General features: G+C 46.8%; 1 protein-coding gene across 6 annotated transcripts in view; it reads right to left on the minus strand.

Moving 5' to 3' along the window:
• Nucleotides 1–15,940, minus strand: part of NTRK3 (neurotrophic receptor tyrosine kinase 3) — a 204,160-nt gene that overhangs the window by 82,116 nt on the left and 106,104 nt on the right. For all 6 annotated transcript variants that reach the window (XM_005521589.3, XM_005521588.3, XM_088063101.1 and 3 more), the window contains exon 12: nt 8,174–8,362. In XM_005521589.3, the coding sequence (XP_005521646.1) occupies nt 8,174–8,362 (189 nt within the window). The remainder of the gene's footprint in view (nt 1–8,173; nt 8,363–15,940) is intronic.

The raw sequence follows: 15,940 nt of genomic DNA on the forward strand, positions 1-15,940 counted from the left end.
ATTGAGAGCAATCCTCACATGCTGTGACTCCAATGTACTTTTCACCTCGAGACGCTTACAAACAAATCTTACATCAGCTGCACATGGAAATGGGTTTGCTGAGTTCTCCAATGGGTACGTTCACCTCAGCAAATCACATCTTGCTCAGCAAGGCCAGTGCTTTACTCTCCCCCATGCTGGAAAACAGATGCCTCAGCTCAGGGCTTTGGGAGCACACCAGCAGAAGTGGTGCTGCCCTGAGCAGCAGCACCTTCCTTCATCCTGTCTGCAACCACTAGCAAGAGCAAGACAGCAGGATGTTGAGGTGGACTGGAAGTGTCCAGCAATCAAAAATGACAATTTCTGCATTTTTGTTATGTGAAGCAGTCGTGCTCTGCTCCACCTGCCCTGTGCTGCTGGGAGCCCTCCCTGTGTGCCCGCCCCATGTCCTCCGAGCCAGCCACCACACAAGGCTGGGAAACAAAAGCCTCCATCCACACAAGAAACGCTTTAGGCAGAATATTTTTTCACATGGGTCTTTCCCCGTGTTTCAGGACTGAATGGGATGTTTTGGGCTGTTTAGCCCAAAAGCAGCACTAAGCACAGGTTTGGGATTTTTTTAACCTCTACTGATGTGCAGATTCTCTGCCACATTCTGGGTTGTACTTCTTGTCCCACAGGGCAGCACTAAACTAATAATGTTCCTGCTGTGTGTGCGGTCATGCAAAACTGCTCCCACTCCTAAACAACAGCAGCTATTTTTAATTAGGAATCACAATTTAACCAGACAATGAGCAAACAATGAGAGCCTGCAATCTCCAAACCAGAGAGACACCTCCTGTCTGATCACAGTGAGGTCCCATGCACTTACAAGAGATTTTAAACCTGAAAAAAGCCTGTGGAGACTAAAAAGTCACAACACCATGTCCTTGCAAACTCTGGGAACTCCTGGTTCCTTCAGGGCTACTCCATGGCCAGGTATCACAGGCACATCCCCTTTATCCCAGGAATGCAAAGGTACCCCAGCTTCCAGACACTTTCCCAACAGCCCGGCACTGTAAGCCACAGAGAACTCATTCAAAAGCAAGACAAATGCTTAAATGAGGGCCAAAAGAAATCAATACCACCACTCTGCCCATGCACACATACACACACACACCAGCTATTTTTACAGCGACACACAGCAAAATTTACACAATCAACGAGCCATTAGGAGGACACTCTTGACAACTGGGCTACCTGAGCCTGCAATAGCCCCAGGCTCAGCACTCTGTTGCTACCTCTTGTCTTGCAGGGATGAAACCACACCCATGAGGAGTGCTGGCTGGTGAACAGAGCCCTGCTCTCTGGCACAGACACCTCCTTCAGGTTTAAGCACACCACAAATGGATAGTGGGAAGCACCAAAACCCAGACGCACAGCTGGTAACAGAGGGAATGTAAACCTGCTTCTATCCCTGTTGTGTCCCACTCCTCTCACCCTGCCACAGTGAGTCTGGAGTTGTGCCAGACCAAGGGTGAGTGGACAGGGACAGTGGAGGGTGTGTGTGGAGGCCAGGGAATGCTGCAAGAGGAGTGGGGGGTGTGAGCCCCTGTATGAGATGAGAGGGCTGGATATAAGGTGGAATATCAGGGTGTACATACACATCCTCCATGAGATGCTGCATTCTTGGGCACTCCGGTCCAACCCAATTGATGCAGGGATGAGGCTGCCAGGCAAAAAGAGCAGCCTGCTGTACTAGAACCACTCCAAATCCAGTAGGAAAACAGGTCAGGACCTCCTCTCATCTGGCTTGTAAAATTCTTGACAGTTCACACATCATGAGCTCCCTTCCTGAAATTGCCCCAGGCGATCCAGCCCTGCTTGCTGGCCCCACCGACACCAGGATTAAACAGTCCAGTGGAGATGCTTTTAGGCAGAGGAGAAAGCAGAGTTTTGTATGGGAAAATACTTCCCTGTCAACCCCTTGATGTCTGTATTCAGCAGTATTTCCACCTCCAGAGCAGTCTCTCTGCAGGCCAGTCACCATTAACAGCCCAAAGCCACATTCTTCTTGATTTAAGGGTTTCTCTTCCTCATGGATCTTCATCACCAATGAATCATCACTCAGCCAGTGTCACTTCCCCACGGTGGGGCTGGAGCCTCCTGGACCCCTTTGATCCTGGGTGTTGCTACAAATATCTCCAGTAAACACACATTAAAGCAACAGAGAGTGGATCTGAAATCCAAACAGCAGCAGGAGGTGATGGTCTTGTGCCCAAACCAAGTCAGGTGCCCATCCCATATAGAGCAAGCAGGGACCAGGAAGAGCCACGCTGCTTTTCTTCCTCATGGTACAACCATGCAGACAGCATCTCCAAAGCTGGCTGAGGGGTAAGATAAAGGCAATGGATCTTGCCAGCCTTTCCAAGACATCCTGAAAAATACTCATTTCTGTGGCACCATCACAGCAGCAAGGTCTGAAGTGTGAGACTGCAACTCAAGGTGCAGGTGCAATAGGTGGGATGGACACTCCACTTCTGCAAACATAGGCTGGTCTTCTGGAAAATGTGGATATTTCTTCCACTTGCTCTTTCAGGGATAGAAGAAATGATGCAGAGCAGAAAATAGCCCCAGGCAGGAAAACTGAGAGGTGGGAAGGTTGGATCAAGTCCCACTGTCCATGGTATGTCTCCTGTTGGTCAGATGTTGCAGCCTGGGCAAGGGGACAAGAAGGTGTTTCTGGACACCAGGGAAGTTCAGTTGTCCTCTGGTGGGGAACAGAAGCAGTAATTTTGGTTGCACACACATTTCTTCAGATACCTACAACACCTTCTCTGGGAACAGCCAGCCACAGCCCACAAGGCTTCTTCAAAATCCAAATCTTTTGCAGGATGTTCACATCAACACTTGGAGCTCAGAGCAGTTTCTATGAGAGCCAACAGCAAACCAGAAGGGAGGGAAATTTGGAGGCAGAAGGTCATTGCAGAGACCCCCAATGCCTTCACCTGTTGGCAGCTGAGCTCTGAGGTCAGGGCTCTTCCACAGTCCCCAGCCACAATCCATGCACAGTGAGGAGACACAGCACAGAGTAGCAAAACACACATAAATGAGTAAACAGCTACTCACAGGTCCTCGTTAAAACCCTTAAAATACCTCACATGAGCTGAGTGAGAAGGACAAGACTGTAAGACCATGAGAGCTCCAGCACAGAAGAGTCTTCACCCACTAGTGCCTACTTCAGAAGACTAATGGGAGCTGGGTTCCTTCTGGAGAAGAGTCTGGGGACTTCATTTTGGAGGAGACAAGAGGAAAAGAATAGTTTGGAGAAATAGCAGAGCTCTGTGTGAGGGACTGAAACCTGTAGAACCCGGCCCCAGGTTGGGCATGGGGAAGCAGAGTGCTGCTGTCACTTCACCCTGCACTCCACATTTATATTACAAAAGGAATATTTGACAAATTCTCTTATCCCTGGAAAAAAAAAAAAAAAAAGGGAAAAGTTTCTTTGCCACTACCAACTGTTTCAGTTTTCTTTTTTAGGCAAATAAAACTACAAGCACTTATGACTTCAGTTTTATGTTGTTGCTGTTTTTGGCAAAAATGGGACCGTGAACTGACCGAAAATAGAAATGCTGCATACTTTTTCTCTTCCCATGCCCAGGATGAACAAAACACACTAGGCAAACAAAAAAAAAATTAGAGTGCTAAGGGTAAATATCCTTTTCATTTTAGATTTCGAGATCTATTGAAAGCAGAGGTAAGAAAATCTATTTGTTTAAGAAATATGATTTTTATAAATGACCATGATGTTCCTTTTAAGATTCACTGAAATACAAGATAAAGACAGGGTACTGAGTGAAAGAGTGCTGATGGCACTTTTATTGTGTGATTTGCCTTGTTTTTTTTCTGAAGTACTTCTTTTTAGCCGATTACCATGTATTTACAGTTAGTGTAATTATATCTAATTACTTAATTAGCATGAATACGTGTAATTACTAACTTCGAATATGTAATTATGTCAGGGCAGCCTGTAATAAATGAGGTTGGAAAAAAACCCTCATTAGGACTCTACGAAAGGACGGCTGCTCCACCCGTGTGGAGAATGGATCCCAGTACCCAGACTGCGCCAGTCCTGGAAAACACAGCCAGCTCCAGTCATGGCTGGCAAAAACCTTCCCCAAAATCAAAGAATTTGCCCCAAAAGTCCAGCTTCAGAGTACTTGTTGCAACTGAACACCCACTGCTGGGACACAGGGGAGGATCTGCCCCCAAAACAAATTTTCTCCATCAGGGTTTGGATTTTTTTCTCCAATTTGTGTCATTCTCCAGAAGACCTGTTTTGTTAGATGAGAAATACAAGGAAACCGAACAACTCCAAAACTGTGCCGTGGCATTTGAGTAAAGCTCAAGAGATCAGATCCAAGAACAAATCTGCATCTGATGCATTGTGCTTAGAATTAATTACTACTTAATTACTATTATTAAAGTAAAACAACCTTCCAAAATGTTTCGTCTGAAACATTACCAATATTCCACCACAGAAATCTTCAGCTACTCATAATTACAAAGCTTGAGTTTTGAATTCAAATCCTGAACTTCAAGAGAGGGAGATAAGGTAAGCTGCTGTTACTGCCAAACCTGCCTCGAACAAACAGCTGACTTCTGGCCACAAATGTGGGTAGACTGGATCATGTTTTACATTACCAAAATCTCTGACCATAGGCTGATGTTATGTTGTCCTAAACTCTCATCCTCATCACTTTCTCTGCCCATTATGCCTACCACAAGTCCCACTCTTCTCCTCTGATCTGTTTATTTCCAGATATAGAGGTGCAAACTCATCACAACCTGTTGCTCCCCCTGCTGCTCTTTGCCAAGCAGGTATGAACTTGGTTTCCCTTCCATGTGCACAAGATCAGGAGAAAAAGTCAGTTTTAGCCTATTCTTCTGAAATCCACTTGTGGTTGGACTGTCCACGTTGCCAAACTCTTTCCTTAATGTTCCAGGTAGAGCCAAGGAGAGCTGAAGCAAGGACAGGATGCAAACCTGGTGCTGCCCAGCATGGCACAGAGTTACAGCACAGAGATGGGGGAGCATCTTCTCAACAGCTAAATGCTCCAACATGGGAAAACAGGGTAGTGCTGGTGTCTTCCACGGCTCTTTGAGAACCCCTCATCCAGGAAGGCAAAGAGAATTCTCAGTCAAGCTTGTCCCACCTCTGCACTCTGTCAGGCAGTAACAGAATAACAGAAAGAGGATAAGACAACTGAAAAAATCCCAGAAAACCGGAAGTGAGGGCTGGCTCCTGTGCCCTTCATCCCATCTACAGGAGGACAGCACATTCCCAGGGAAGAACACGTCTCTGTCTCCTTGAGGACACATTAACAAGAAGATCCCATGGGACAGCACTGCACAGAGGGAGCGAGAGGCCTCCAGCTCCTCAGGCAGGGAGCTGCTCTCCATATTTCAGCTGCAATTCCATTATGCAGAGCTAAGTGGCTGGGAATAAACATCCGTCATCCCTGTGTGATAAGTGATGCTTGCTAGTATGGAAGGTGACAGAAATCTATATCACATCAATGTACTATTAATACTGCATTAAGCATATAGAGTTTGCTCCCCTCGTTGCAGCACGGCGATGAGCATCGGCATGTCCTCGACCCAGGCAGCATCCAAGAGCACAGGGATGCTTGCAGGAGGAAGGAGGGAGAAAAGCTTCATGTTGGAGAGGGAAAATGCTTGCTGCAGATGTTGCTCTAGCAACAGCTCAGTGCAAAGGAGAGATGCTGGGTGTCACAGAACACCTTTGCTCACAGCTGGGCAGCAGCTCTGGGGGAGGTGGTGGCAGGAGTTTGTATCTGCACAGGCTCGGCTGGGCATCAAGGCACTTCCCAGCCGAGAGGAGCTCTCTTTAGAAGTGACAGCAAATGGAGAAGTGTTTGTGTCCAAGCTCTGCACAGGGGGAAAGTAAAACCCTCCAGCATGACAACCACGGGGAGAACATAAGCAACAAATATTCTCCAGCCCAGGCTTATGTTGAGTAGAGCACATCAGATCAAATAAACCCCTTACAGCAAAAGCTCCCCAAAGCATGGTTAATTTAATAGGTGAATTATGAAATTTTCCAGCCTCAAGCAAAGCCACCAGTGAAGTCAGAAGTTTTGACCAAGTTAAGGCCTGGGGACTAAAATACAAAATATACACCAAATTCAACTCTGCCTGAGGAGTCAAGGACTGGATTTTGCCCCATGAAGGACAAAGATATCTAAAAAAATTAGGGTTTTCAACCTGCAAGCACCAGCTGTACTTTGCCACTTATTTTACCCCAATGGGAGTACCAGTGTTATGGGGCTTGGTTTCAGCCCCATGGCCTTGAAGTCCTGGAAAATCTGGAGCATTCCCTCCTGTGCCACCCTTTGCAGGAGAAGTGCCTCCAGATGCCACCCAAGCGTCTCTGTGAGCCCTTCAGATCCTACTCACACAGCCCCGTGAAGCTCTGAGGTCAAATCCTGCTGTGAGTGACTTCCCCTGCAGCCCACCCAGCTCTGACAAGTCCCACAGGGCAAAGGCTCAGAGCAAAACTTAATCCTTCGAGGTTTAAGCTCTGCTACTGCACAGCCTCAACAGCACCCACGTCTTGCAGTGGTCGGCGTGCAGATTAAAGAGATCTGAGACAGCACAGGAGGGAAAGGAAGAAAAAGTAAAGCGGGGGAGCCCTCCCTCCCAAGCCATCAGAGTTTGTAAATCATTTTGAGATGAGGTGCTATAAGAAATGTAAAATATATAATTAACAGCACAGAAAAACCACGCTACATTCAGCTTCTCCACTCCTGCTTAATCACCGCCCTCCTCCTCCCCTCTCTACAAACAGACCAAATTTAGCACATTAAAATGAAAATCAAGGGGAAAGCCAGGCACGTTCTTTGGGTACATCCCATTGCTCTGGCAAGTGAAGGATGGTGCTAAGGGCTTGGGCACAAGCCAGCAGGACCCATGAGGTGGCACAGTGGGGGCTGCCCGAGGGATGCCTCCATGGGAGCAGCAGCTGCAGCTCCCTTTCCCCTGATGGAGGAATGGAGGCCAGGAGCAGCATGCTCCTGCTGAGCACTTAATGCCACTTACTGGGAGATGGGTCTTCTCCCTCTTTTCAGGGTCTGAGTTCTGTCTCCCGCACCCATGAGTCAGCAGCAGCCAAAGGAAGAGCAGAGGTGACATCTGCACAGCACTCCCTGCTTCTGGGCCACAGACATCGCCCAAGCTGAGGGCTTTTCACCTTTTGTTTTGCAGGATTGTTATTTTCCCAGTTCTTCCTAGAACCAGGACACACCAAAGTGATGTGCAATAACAAGAGAGGAATGTTTCCCAAATCTCCTGCATGGCTCAGTTTGCATCTCAGAGCTGGTAAGAGGCCTGGGAGAGCTCAGCTACTGCCTGTGAGCCACATGCTGGGGAAGGCTGCATCCCACCACTCGTGTGGGAAGTGGCGCAGGACTCCCAGAAAAGCATCCTTTTACACAGCACTTTTCTTTTATGCTCAGAATTTAGAAACACAAAGTGGAGAGGGCCACTTGATCACCTCCTGCTAGTCTAATAAGCCCAGTTCATGACCCACATTTATACAGGAAAGATGCAGAAGCTTTACAGAAGCCCATAAAAACAAGACATCCAGCATCTAAAATTCCTGGAAACAAAGACAGCTCCAGGCATCTGCCACACCTATGCCCATGTATCCTGAGCTTCCCACTGGCCCTTTGGGGAGCCAAAGAGGCAGCCCCATGACTGGGAAACTGCTGGAGGAGGAAGGGGAGGCAGGTCTTTCCCCAGACAAGCAGGGGTCACATCCATCCCCATGCTGCCAGGGGGCTCTTGCTCACACCTGGGACCTCAGCTTGGAGCTTGGAGCTGATGAGGAAGAGCCCGGCTTGGAATGGCACTTTCAGGCAGGGGGGGAAGGTGACGGGTGGGTGGCGGAGGGAGGGTGAAGGGAGGTGATGGTGAGAGTGGAAAGTCTTTTCTGGAAGCATCTACATGTATGTTGTGATTTCTGAGACCTGAGATTCACTTTGGTTTCTGGACCATACCAAGACCCACTCTCCTCAAAAACCTCCTTCTCTTCTTCCTCATCCTCTTAACCTCTTCCTCCTCGCCCTCCTTCCCCCATGCCCCCAGCCCATCCCTCCCCCCTCGGGGGGCTGTGGCCGGCTCGGGCACTCACACGTGTCTGGCTTGTGGCAGTTGTGACCTTGTCGGAAGTACTGGGGGTTCTCGATGACGGGGATGCGGGTCATGCCGATCACCACCGTGTCCGGGCCGGCGTCCAGGGACGAGGGCGTCGTGATGCCATGGTTGATGTGGTGGAGAGGGCTGGCTGAATCCTCCTCTCCGCTGATCACTGCCACGGGACCTGCAAAGAGCACACACATCCGTCAGGGACAGCAGAGGACGGGGGATCACAAGCTCATGGATTGTTGCAGGTTGGCAGTGGATCACCACCAGCCTGTCCTACCATTCCTGCTGGTTGTCCCATCCCCAGGCTTAGTTTCTCTTTCTTAGTAGCTCACAGGGTAGGGAAGATGCCTCAGGTTTTCCTTCCTGGCTTTGAGGTGCCAGACTAACAGTTCTGAGGGGTTAAACAGCTACAGGTGACACCACATCAGAGATGGGTCATGCAAGAAGTCCTCTCCTAGGGCTGACATGAGACAGCAGCTGCTGTGGTGCCTGTATACTCTGGCATCACAAGCTTGGCAGAAATCATAACCAAGCTTAGACTGCAGAAACATCATCCCCAAAGAATTAGTGGACCTCAAATCCATATTTGTGATGCCTGGTGCCCATCTTTTTGCCCTCCTGCAGCTTCACCTGGGCAAACTCACTGAGCCCTTCAGTCAGGCTTATGCCTACAGGGCCCCGCAATGTCCTGCTCAGCTCAGGCTCATTCCCACCGCCACAAATGGCAGTATCTTCCCCTTACCCTCCTGACCCCCAAAAGTTCTCAGCACCATCAGACAGGCAAGAAAATGAAGCAAAGTAGTCAGGTATGAAAGATGGGAGCAATGGAAGGCTTTTATCCCTTATGTTTTATTTTGGTTTTAGACCCTCTGATACCCTCTGTTGCAGCCATTCCTGCTGCACTGGTGTTGGACAAGGTAGGGACCACAGTGAAATCTTCCACGAGACCTTTTTAATATTTTAACATGGGAAGAAAATCCACACTCAAAAAATGACACTCCTTTTTCTCCTGCCTGGATCTTACCAGGGACTACCAGAAGCTCAAGTAAAAAGGAGCAGAGATGCTGCACTTAGGCTTTGAACTTATTCAGAGAAGCCAGCCTTTTACCCACATTGCATAAAAAATGTTCATCTCCCATCAGTAATCTGCTTCTAACTGCACAATTACTTTATTATATAGCACTGGCAACAAAGAAGGGAGTCTTCAAGCCATTTTACTCTCCAGAGCCACTGGGAGAACGAGGTGAATGCCGGCTCCATGCAGCCATTCTGCCTGCATTAATCTAGTCTAAAGGCTGCTCATTTTTGGAGCTTCAAGTATTGTTTGTTCTTCCAAGTGGGATATAATAAAGTTATTGTGTAATTAGCAGAGTCTTGGCAGCTATGACAGGTGTTTTAGTCACGAGGAAAAATTCTTTCTCCCTTTACTGTGAATTCCTTCTGGCAGGTTCTGGCTTTTTTAACATTACTCCCCGGGCCCGCGTGACTTTCCAGCTCTTGAGGTGCAAAGGCAAAATTCAGCTCTTGATGCAAGATGCCTCTGTTGGGACTACACACAGCATATTTCTCCAGACACAAAAAGCCAATGGGCAATTTTGGTTTGGATGACTTTTGTTCCTTTGCAATGTCAATTCATTGCAGACAAACCAGGATGGCTCAAGCTTTGCATGATGTGCACATTCCTTCAGCCACACCCTGCACTGCTGGCCAGCCCAGCTGTGGTGGGAAGGGGAGAACTCTGCATTTTAAGGTGCAATTAAAAAAAAAAATCATCATAAAAAAATCAACTGGTATAGACTGGTGTAAATAATCTGAGAGAAGACCATAAAGATCTCCTTTGTGGAGCAGTGGGAGAGGATATTGAGGGCTAACTGCTCTCCTTAAGAAGACAAGGTGTTGCTTCAAAGGACAGCACCTCATCAGGCAAGGGGATGTGAAAGGCCTCTCTGGTGAATGATAGGTTGGATGAGGCTCTGAGCAGACTGGTCTCATGGAAGGTGTCCCTATCCATGGCAGGAAGGCTGGGCTAGCTGATCTTAAAGATCTCTTCCAACCCAAACCATTCTGTGTTTCTGTGTGAAGGAAGTTTCATTGCCCTCTGTTCTGAGAGCAGAAACCACACCTTTGTGACAAGGAGCAAAGAGGATGTAACCAACCATGGCACAAACACCAGGCTGACACAGACTGCTGAGTATGTGCTTCTCAGGGACCCACAAAGCCCTGCCAGCATTTGACCCTTGTTGTTCTTGCTTGCTCAGCACCTCCTCATTTTTAGGGAGCTCAGATCATGTCCCTCTAGCACAGGCAGGTTAGAAGGACATGGCTACATCTAAAAGAGCAGGGGACAATCCAGGAGGTTGGGGACTTGTGAAAATAAGCATAGCAAGCATCTATTAGCAAATGTTCTTGTGGCCATTTGCCTGACAGTAAACAGACCCAGAGTTTGCCCTTCTTTACACTCCACAGTTTTTTTTTTCTGTGGTTTACCCATTAAGAGGACTTTCCTCATGAGTTATGTTAGTTTCATGTCCCAAACATATCCAAGACCTTTGAGGCAGGAGGTAAGCACATCTCAGCTGATCCACAGCTGCATTCCCATTTTCCGATGAACATTATGTCCTGTGAATGGACTCAGCCTCTGAGTCATTCAGCTCAGGTTGATGTCACCAAGCCTATCCATTTACAAGACCTACCAAGCCTCAAAAGCCTCAGAGTTGAACTCTGATTCTCCATCTCAACCCCTTCACATTTCTGCAAAAATAGGAGACCCCATGAACTGCAAAGGCAGAGGCACCACAGGGAGAACACAATGTGTAAAGTATATTCTACCCTTGTATAGTCCAGGGACAGTTTATTGCCTCCAACTGTATTTCCAGGTTTTGAAAAAAGCTAAAATAAATCACATTCTCAAGAGTCCTAAGGAACACTTACAATGGATTCACTGCATTAGCCTTTCAGCTTTCCAAAACATTTCTGTTGATTGTAGGCACTGATCTGACATGGCCTAGAGCATATAATTCATCCCAATATCTTCCAAGGGATATAATTTAATTAAAGGCAATTTTCAGTTGAGGACTTCTCCATGTTTCTCCTATTAGGCTGTGGGGTTTTTGGGTGTGGTTGGGGAGTATAAATATGGACAACATTAATTCTTAGAGCCACAGTCATGCCACTTTATCACATTAATTCTCTCATTTCCATCTATTCTGGCTGGTCACTGCTGAGATCCAGTTCCCTCTGAGCCCATGGCCCCTCTGTTGTCACTCTGAGACTCAGACAAGTGCTGGGCTCACTGTGCAAGCCTGAGACAAACTTTAAAAACACCATGGATATCAGAGCCACCAATCACTTTTATAGGTGTGACTATTGCCCTGACTCAGAATATACTCTGCCATTAGCAATTCCTGAAAACAAAGCAGCTACCTAGACTTCAGATTTTTAAATCTATCTTGACAATAGCATATATTTTTTTTTCTTTTAAGTAGGAAAAGAAGTTCAGTTTTCTGATATGTAATGCTGCTGAATGGCTTTATTTGGAAGAATTCTCACTGGTTTTACCAGTGCATTTTCCAGGTAAGTTTAAAGGAAAAAAATGAAACAGAAAAAAAAGAGAGTACAGATTTTAGAGATTTAGGTTTACTTTCCATTTGACAGGGCAATGTGCAGAAAGAGATAGAAAAGAAGACAGTTTTGCACAGTAAAAATGTATAATAATAGACAAAGGGTAGCTTAGAGTAATTCCTAATGTACCATCCTGTGATTTAAAAACATTATATAAAATATTTCAGAGCTTTTCAGAACACTGATGCTGTTTCTGTGAATAACTCAGCCTGTGTTATGGACAAACGTACTGTGGATATTAACTATAAAAAGGCTCTATTTGTTAAAACTTTAAGTCCATGTCCATTCTGAGCATTGAACCCATTACAGCTGTACTCTGAAAGGCTCTCCCCTGGCTCTCCTTCCTTCCTTCCCTCCAAGCAGGGCTCTCAGCAGCCAGCAGCATCCACATGGTCTGTGAGGACACAGCTGAGCAGCTTTCCACACTAAGCCCATGCAGTTTTCCTGACAAGGAAGCAATGCCAACAGCAGTGATGGAGGCACTCCATCACTCCTTTTCCCTGTGAGGAAAGGCTGGGGAGATGCTAGGTCTGCCCAGGGTTACCTCTGAGTGAAGAAGCAGCCACTGCCAACCTGCCCCTTCACAATGCCACTGTGAGAGCCAGCCACAAGGACCTGGAAATGAGGACCAAATTCCTCAGGTGCTCACCAGAGAGCAGTGAGGCAGCTTGGAAATGGTACTTTTAGAAATGTCACAAGCAGCAATTCTGTTCTTTCTTCCCTCCCACGTCTCCTCTACAGCAAACTCCTCTTTCCCAAGAAAGACACCTCACTCAAACACCACCATTCCCAGCCTCATCTCCACCCTCTGTTCTCCCCCAGCTTCCCAGTCAGGCTACACTCCATCCATCCATCCATCCATCCATCCATCCATCCATCCATCCATCCGTTCATCCCAGCAATGTTCCAGCTCTTCTCACTTTGCATCCACCCTGATATTATCATCTCTGTAAACACTCCTCCAGATTCCCCCAAAATCTCTGCTTTTCAGAAAATCTCTCATTCTCTGCTCATTGCTGTTTCCTCTGGCTAAAATAGAGTTTGGCTTGGTGTTTACCTTCACCTCCCTGTTTATCTGGAAGCTCTGTGAACAAGATATAGCTTTCAGTCCATTTCTGTGAATTGCCTGGCTCGTTCACAGTGTTATACAGACAGCTTGTTACTTATGAAAAATAAAGCAAATAATAATAGTAATAAATAGCTTAAGGACCCTGTTTGTACAATCATATCATAGTGGGAAATTATTTATCAAGGCTAAGAGCTATACTTTATGATAAAACATGCTCAGAAATATAGGGTACTTTATAAATAACCATAGATTAGAGAAGATAATGGTCACTTCTCACACATCCATAACAGAATGAATGCCCCAAGGCAAACAGGTGAAGAAACAAAAACTCCAGCTTGGCATCACAGTAACCTCCACAAAGCAACAAAAGTGACTGAAGGTGAAGAAAACATGACCTCTAAGGGAAAACTGAAAGAATTATGCTTTGTGTTCAGAGGAGAAGACTGAAGGGACACATGATAACAGCCTTCAAATATGTAAAAGGTTGCAGCAAAGAGAAATATAATAGCTGTTCTCCAAGTCCACTGGGGATAAAACAAGAATTAATAGGTTTAAATTGCACTGAGGGAGATTAGAGTTTGAATGTTCTCCCTGATGCCTCACAGTACGGCTGGTTGAGCACTGGAACAGATAACCCAGGGATGCTGCAGGGGTTCAGCCACTGCCAGGCTGGGAAGGGAAAGGTTAAAGAAACTTCTTTCAAGGACAGCTTAGCTACAGGGAGTGATGCTGCTCAGCGCCCTCACAGGCTGCAGCACTTTTTACCTGGAGCCAGAGCCCTCAGCATCTTCCCTTTCTGTTGTTCCCAAAGAAGCTCCGAGGAGGGACCTCTCCAGTGCTGCAGACCAGGTCTGGGCAGCATCACAGGCACTGTGGGTGTAGCACTGGGTCAGGATGGGGCCACGGTCTCCAGTGTGGTTTCAGAAAGGACAACTCCCTGCACATCCCAAGCCAAGTGCTCAGGGCAGAAAGTGAGTTTCCTGAGGCAGAGAAAAGTGATGCAAGTGCTCAGGGCCTCAGGGCAGTCCCCTCTCCCCACCCACACCTCTGGGAGCTGTGGTGCAGAACACCCTTTTTTGATCAAAAATGATCACTGCAAGAGCTAATTGTGCCATCTCCACTTTTCTTTGTAATATAAAGGAGCCATATAATTAACCTACTTAATTAAGAACTGTATATGACCCATAACTAGAAAAAATAAAATGCTCTCCTGGTAAAGTGGGTCACTATGCATTGTATAGCAAGCACTGAAGCAGACCTCATTAAATTCCAATATATAGTATATAAAATCCATTCCTCCTCTGACTCCAAACCCCTGTTGGCACTTCCATATTTCCCCAATCATAGTCTTAAATTCTGTTCTTCAAAAGGTTCTATCACTTACTGGCAAGCAGATAATTCCAAGGCTACATCTCTCAGCCCAGCTTTACAACTCAGAGCTATACACACACACATGAACAAGGGTAAAAAATAACCTCAAACTTCAGCTTATCAGGAAAACAAACAAGTTTAAAAAGAAACTTAAAAAAATTACCAACCTTTTGTTGGAGCTGAAATCAACCCACACCCCAGGGCTGATCTCTGCACCAGCAATGAGGGGAACTGAAACTCATAAAAGAATAAGCGAAAGCACAATAAATACAATTAAAAATCCAGCCATGCTCAGAGCAAGATTGCATTTACTGTCTCATAAAGAGAGCCTCGTCCTTTCAGGCAAACAAAAGAAAATCAATTTCTTAATTTTTATTGACAGATGTGGGCATGGGCCCAAGGCAGTGCTTGGTGCCTACTCAGGGCCCATTTGGAGCCAGTCTGACACAGGCTCCAGCTTCTTCTCTGCCCTCCTACAATGGAAAACAGACACTTCTCACCCCCAGAGTCACCAAATCCAGCCACAGGGTGGTCTATCATGTGGCATCTCTTCCCCTGAGCCACAGCAGACCCCTCACTTGAATAAAACAATGGGCTTTATCCAGACCTCCTTCCTAATTCCAGCACTCAGCACCTTCTTTGTCGCCTTCACCTCAGCTGTGTCCAAGCAGCATTTTCCACATCCATACAGCTGAATTCCATCTCCATGTCCCAGATTCACCCCAAGCTACCCCTGCATGATGCCAATGGACCTGGAGGGCATTGCTGCATGGCTGGAACAGCACAGCCCCTGCTTGAACACCACTGTGGCGGCTGAGGAGCTTCCACAGGTGTCAATCCCTTCTCTGCCATAGCTCAGGGTGCACAGACTCTTCCACCAGCTTTTGGGGAAACAGCACATATAAAAAATCAAATCCTTGAGCTGTGCAGGCAGATGAAGGCATCAAGAACATAAATCTGAACTCTTAAAGGGATACACTCCAAATCCTCACCTTCTAGTCCCTCCAGTAAAGAAAGCAGGAGCAAACAGCAATCCCTTTTCCCTTCTCCTCAACAACATGGTGGGTTTGAGGTCCTGATGATCTTGAGGTGAAGATCCCTCTGAACTTTAGCATAAAAGGAAGGGACAGGCCTGGGATCTCTGCACCCACCACTGCTTGGGTTGGATATATGTCTCTTCCCCCACTTGCACCTTCCAGCCCCTTACACATTGCAGATGCATTATCATATAAAAATGCTGTCAGATCCGTTCTCAGTGGGCGATCCCTACACAGGCAATCCTTAAAGCACTTTCCTTCCTGATGCAACACTGCCAAAATACTGCCATTTACAGAAGCCCCTTTCCATCTTTACATATTGACATTTCCTTCTGTCTCTGATTTTTTTCAGGTGATTGCAGCAGGGAGAAGGCAGCTCTTGCTACAAAAGGGGTGCACCAGGGTAGAGGGTCTGCTGCCCTGTACATTCACCCTTCCCAGCCTCCAGCCATCCTGGCAGTCCTCTTTGGAGCATCAGTCCATCTGGTGTAGAGGATGTCCAAACCTCCCTCATTTCTCCCATGTCCTTCCCTTACCCACTCCTTCTCAAGTTTATTTATTGAGCTTAGACACCAATCCTATAAGCACTCACACTCAGGATTGGAAACATTAAGATCAAATAATATAAAATATAAAGTCAATGCATATGACAGCA

This window comes from Pseudopodoces humilis, chromosome 16, assembly GCF_049639895.1.
Source record: "Pseudopodoces humilis isolate 2021_Gansu_Grassland_sample_001 chromosome 16, ASM4963989v1, whole genome shotgun sequence".
NCBI lineage: Eukaryota > Metazoa > Chordata > Aves > Passeriformes > Paridae > Pseudopodoces > Pseudopodoces humilis.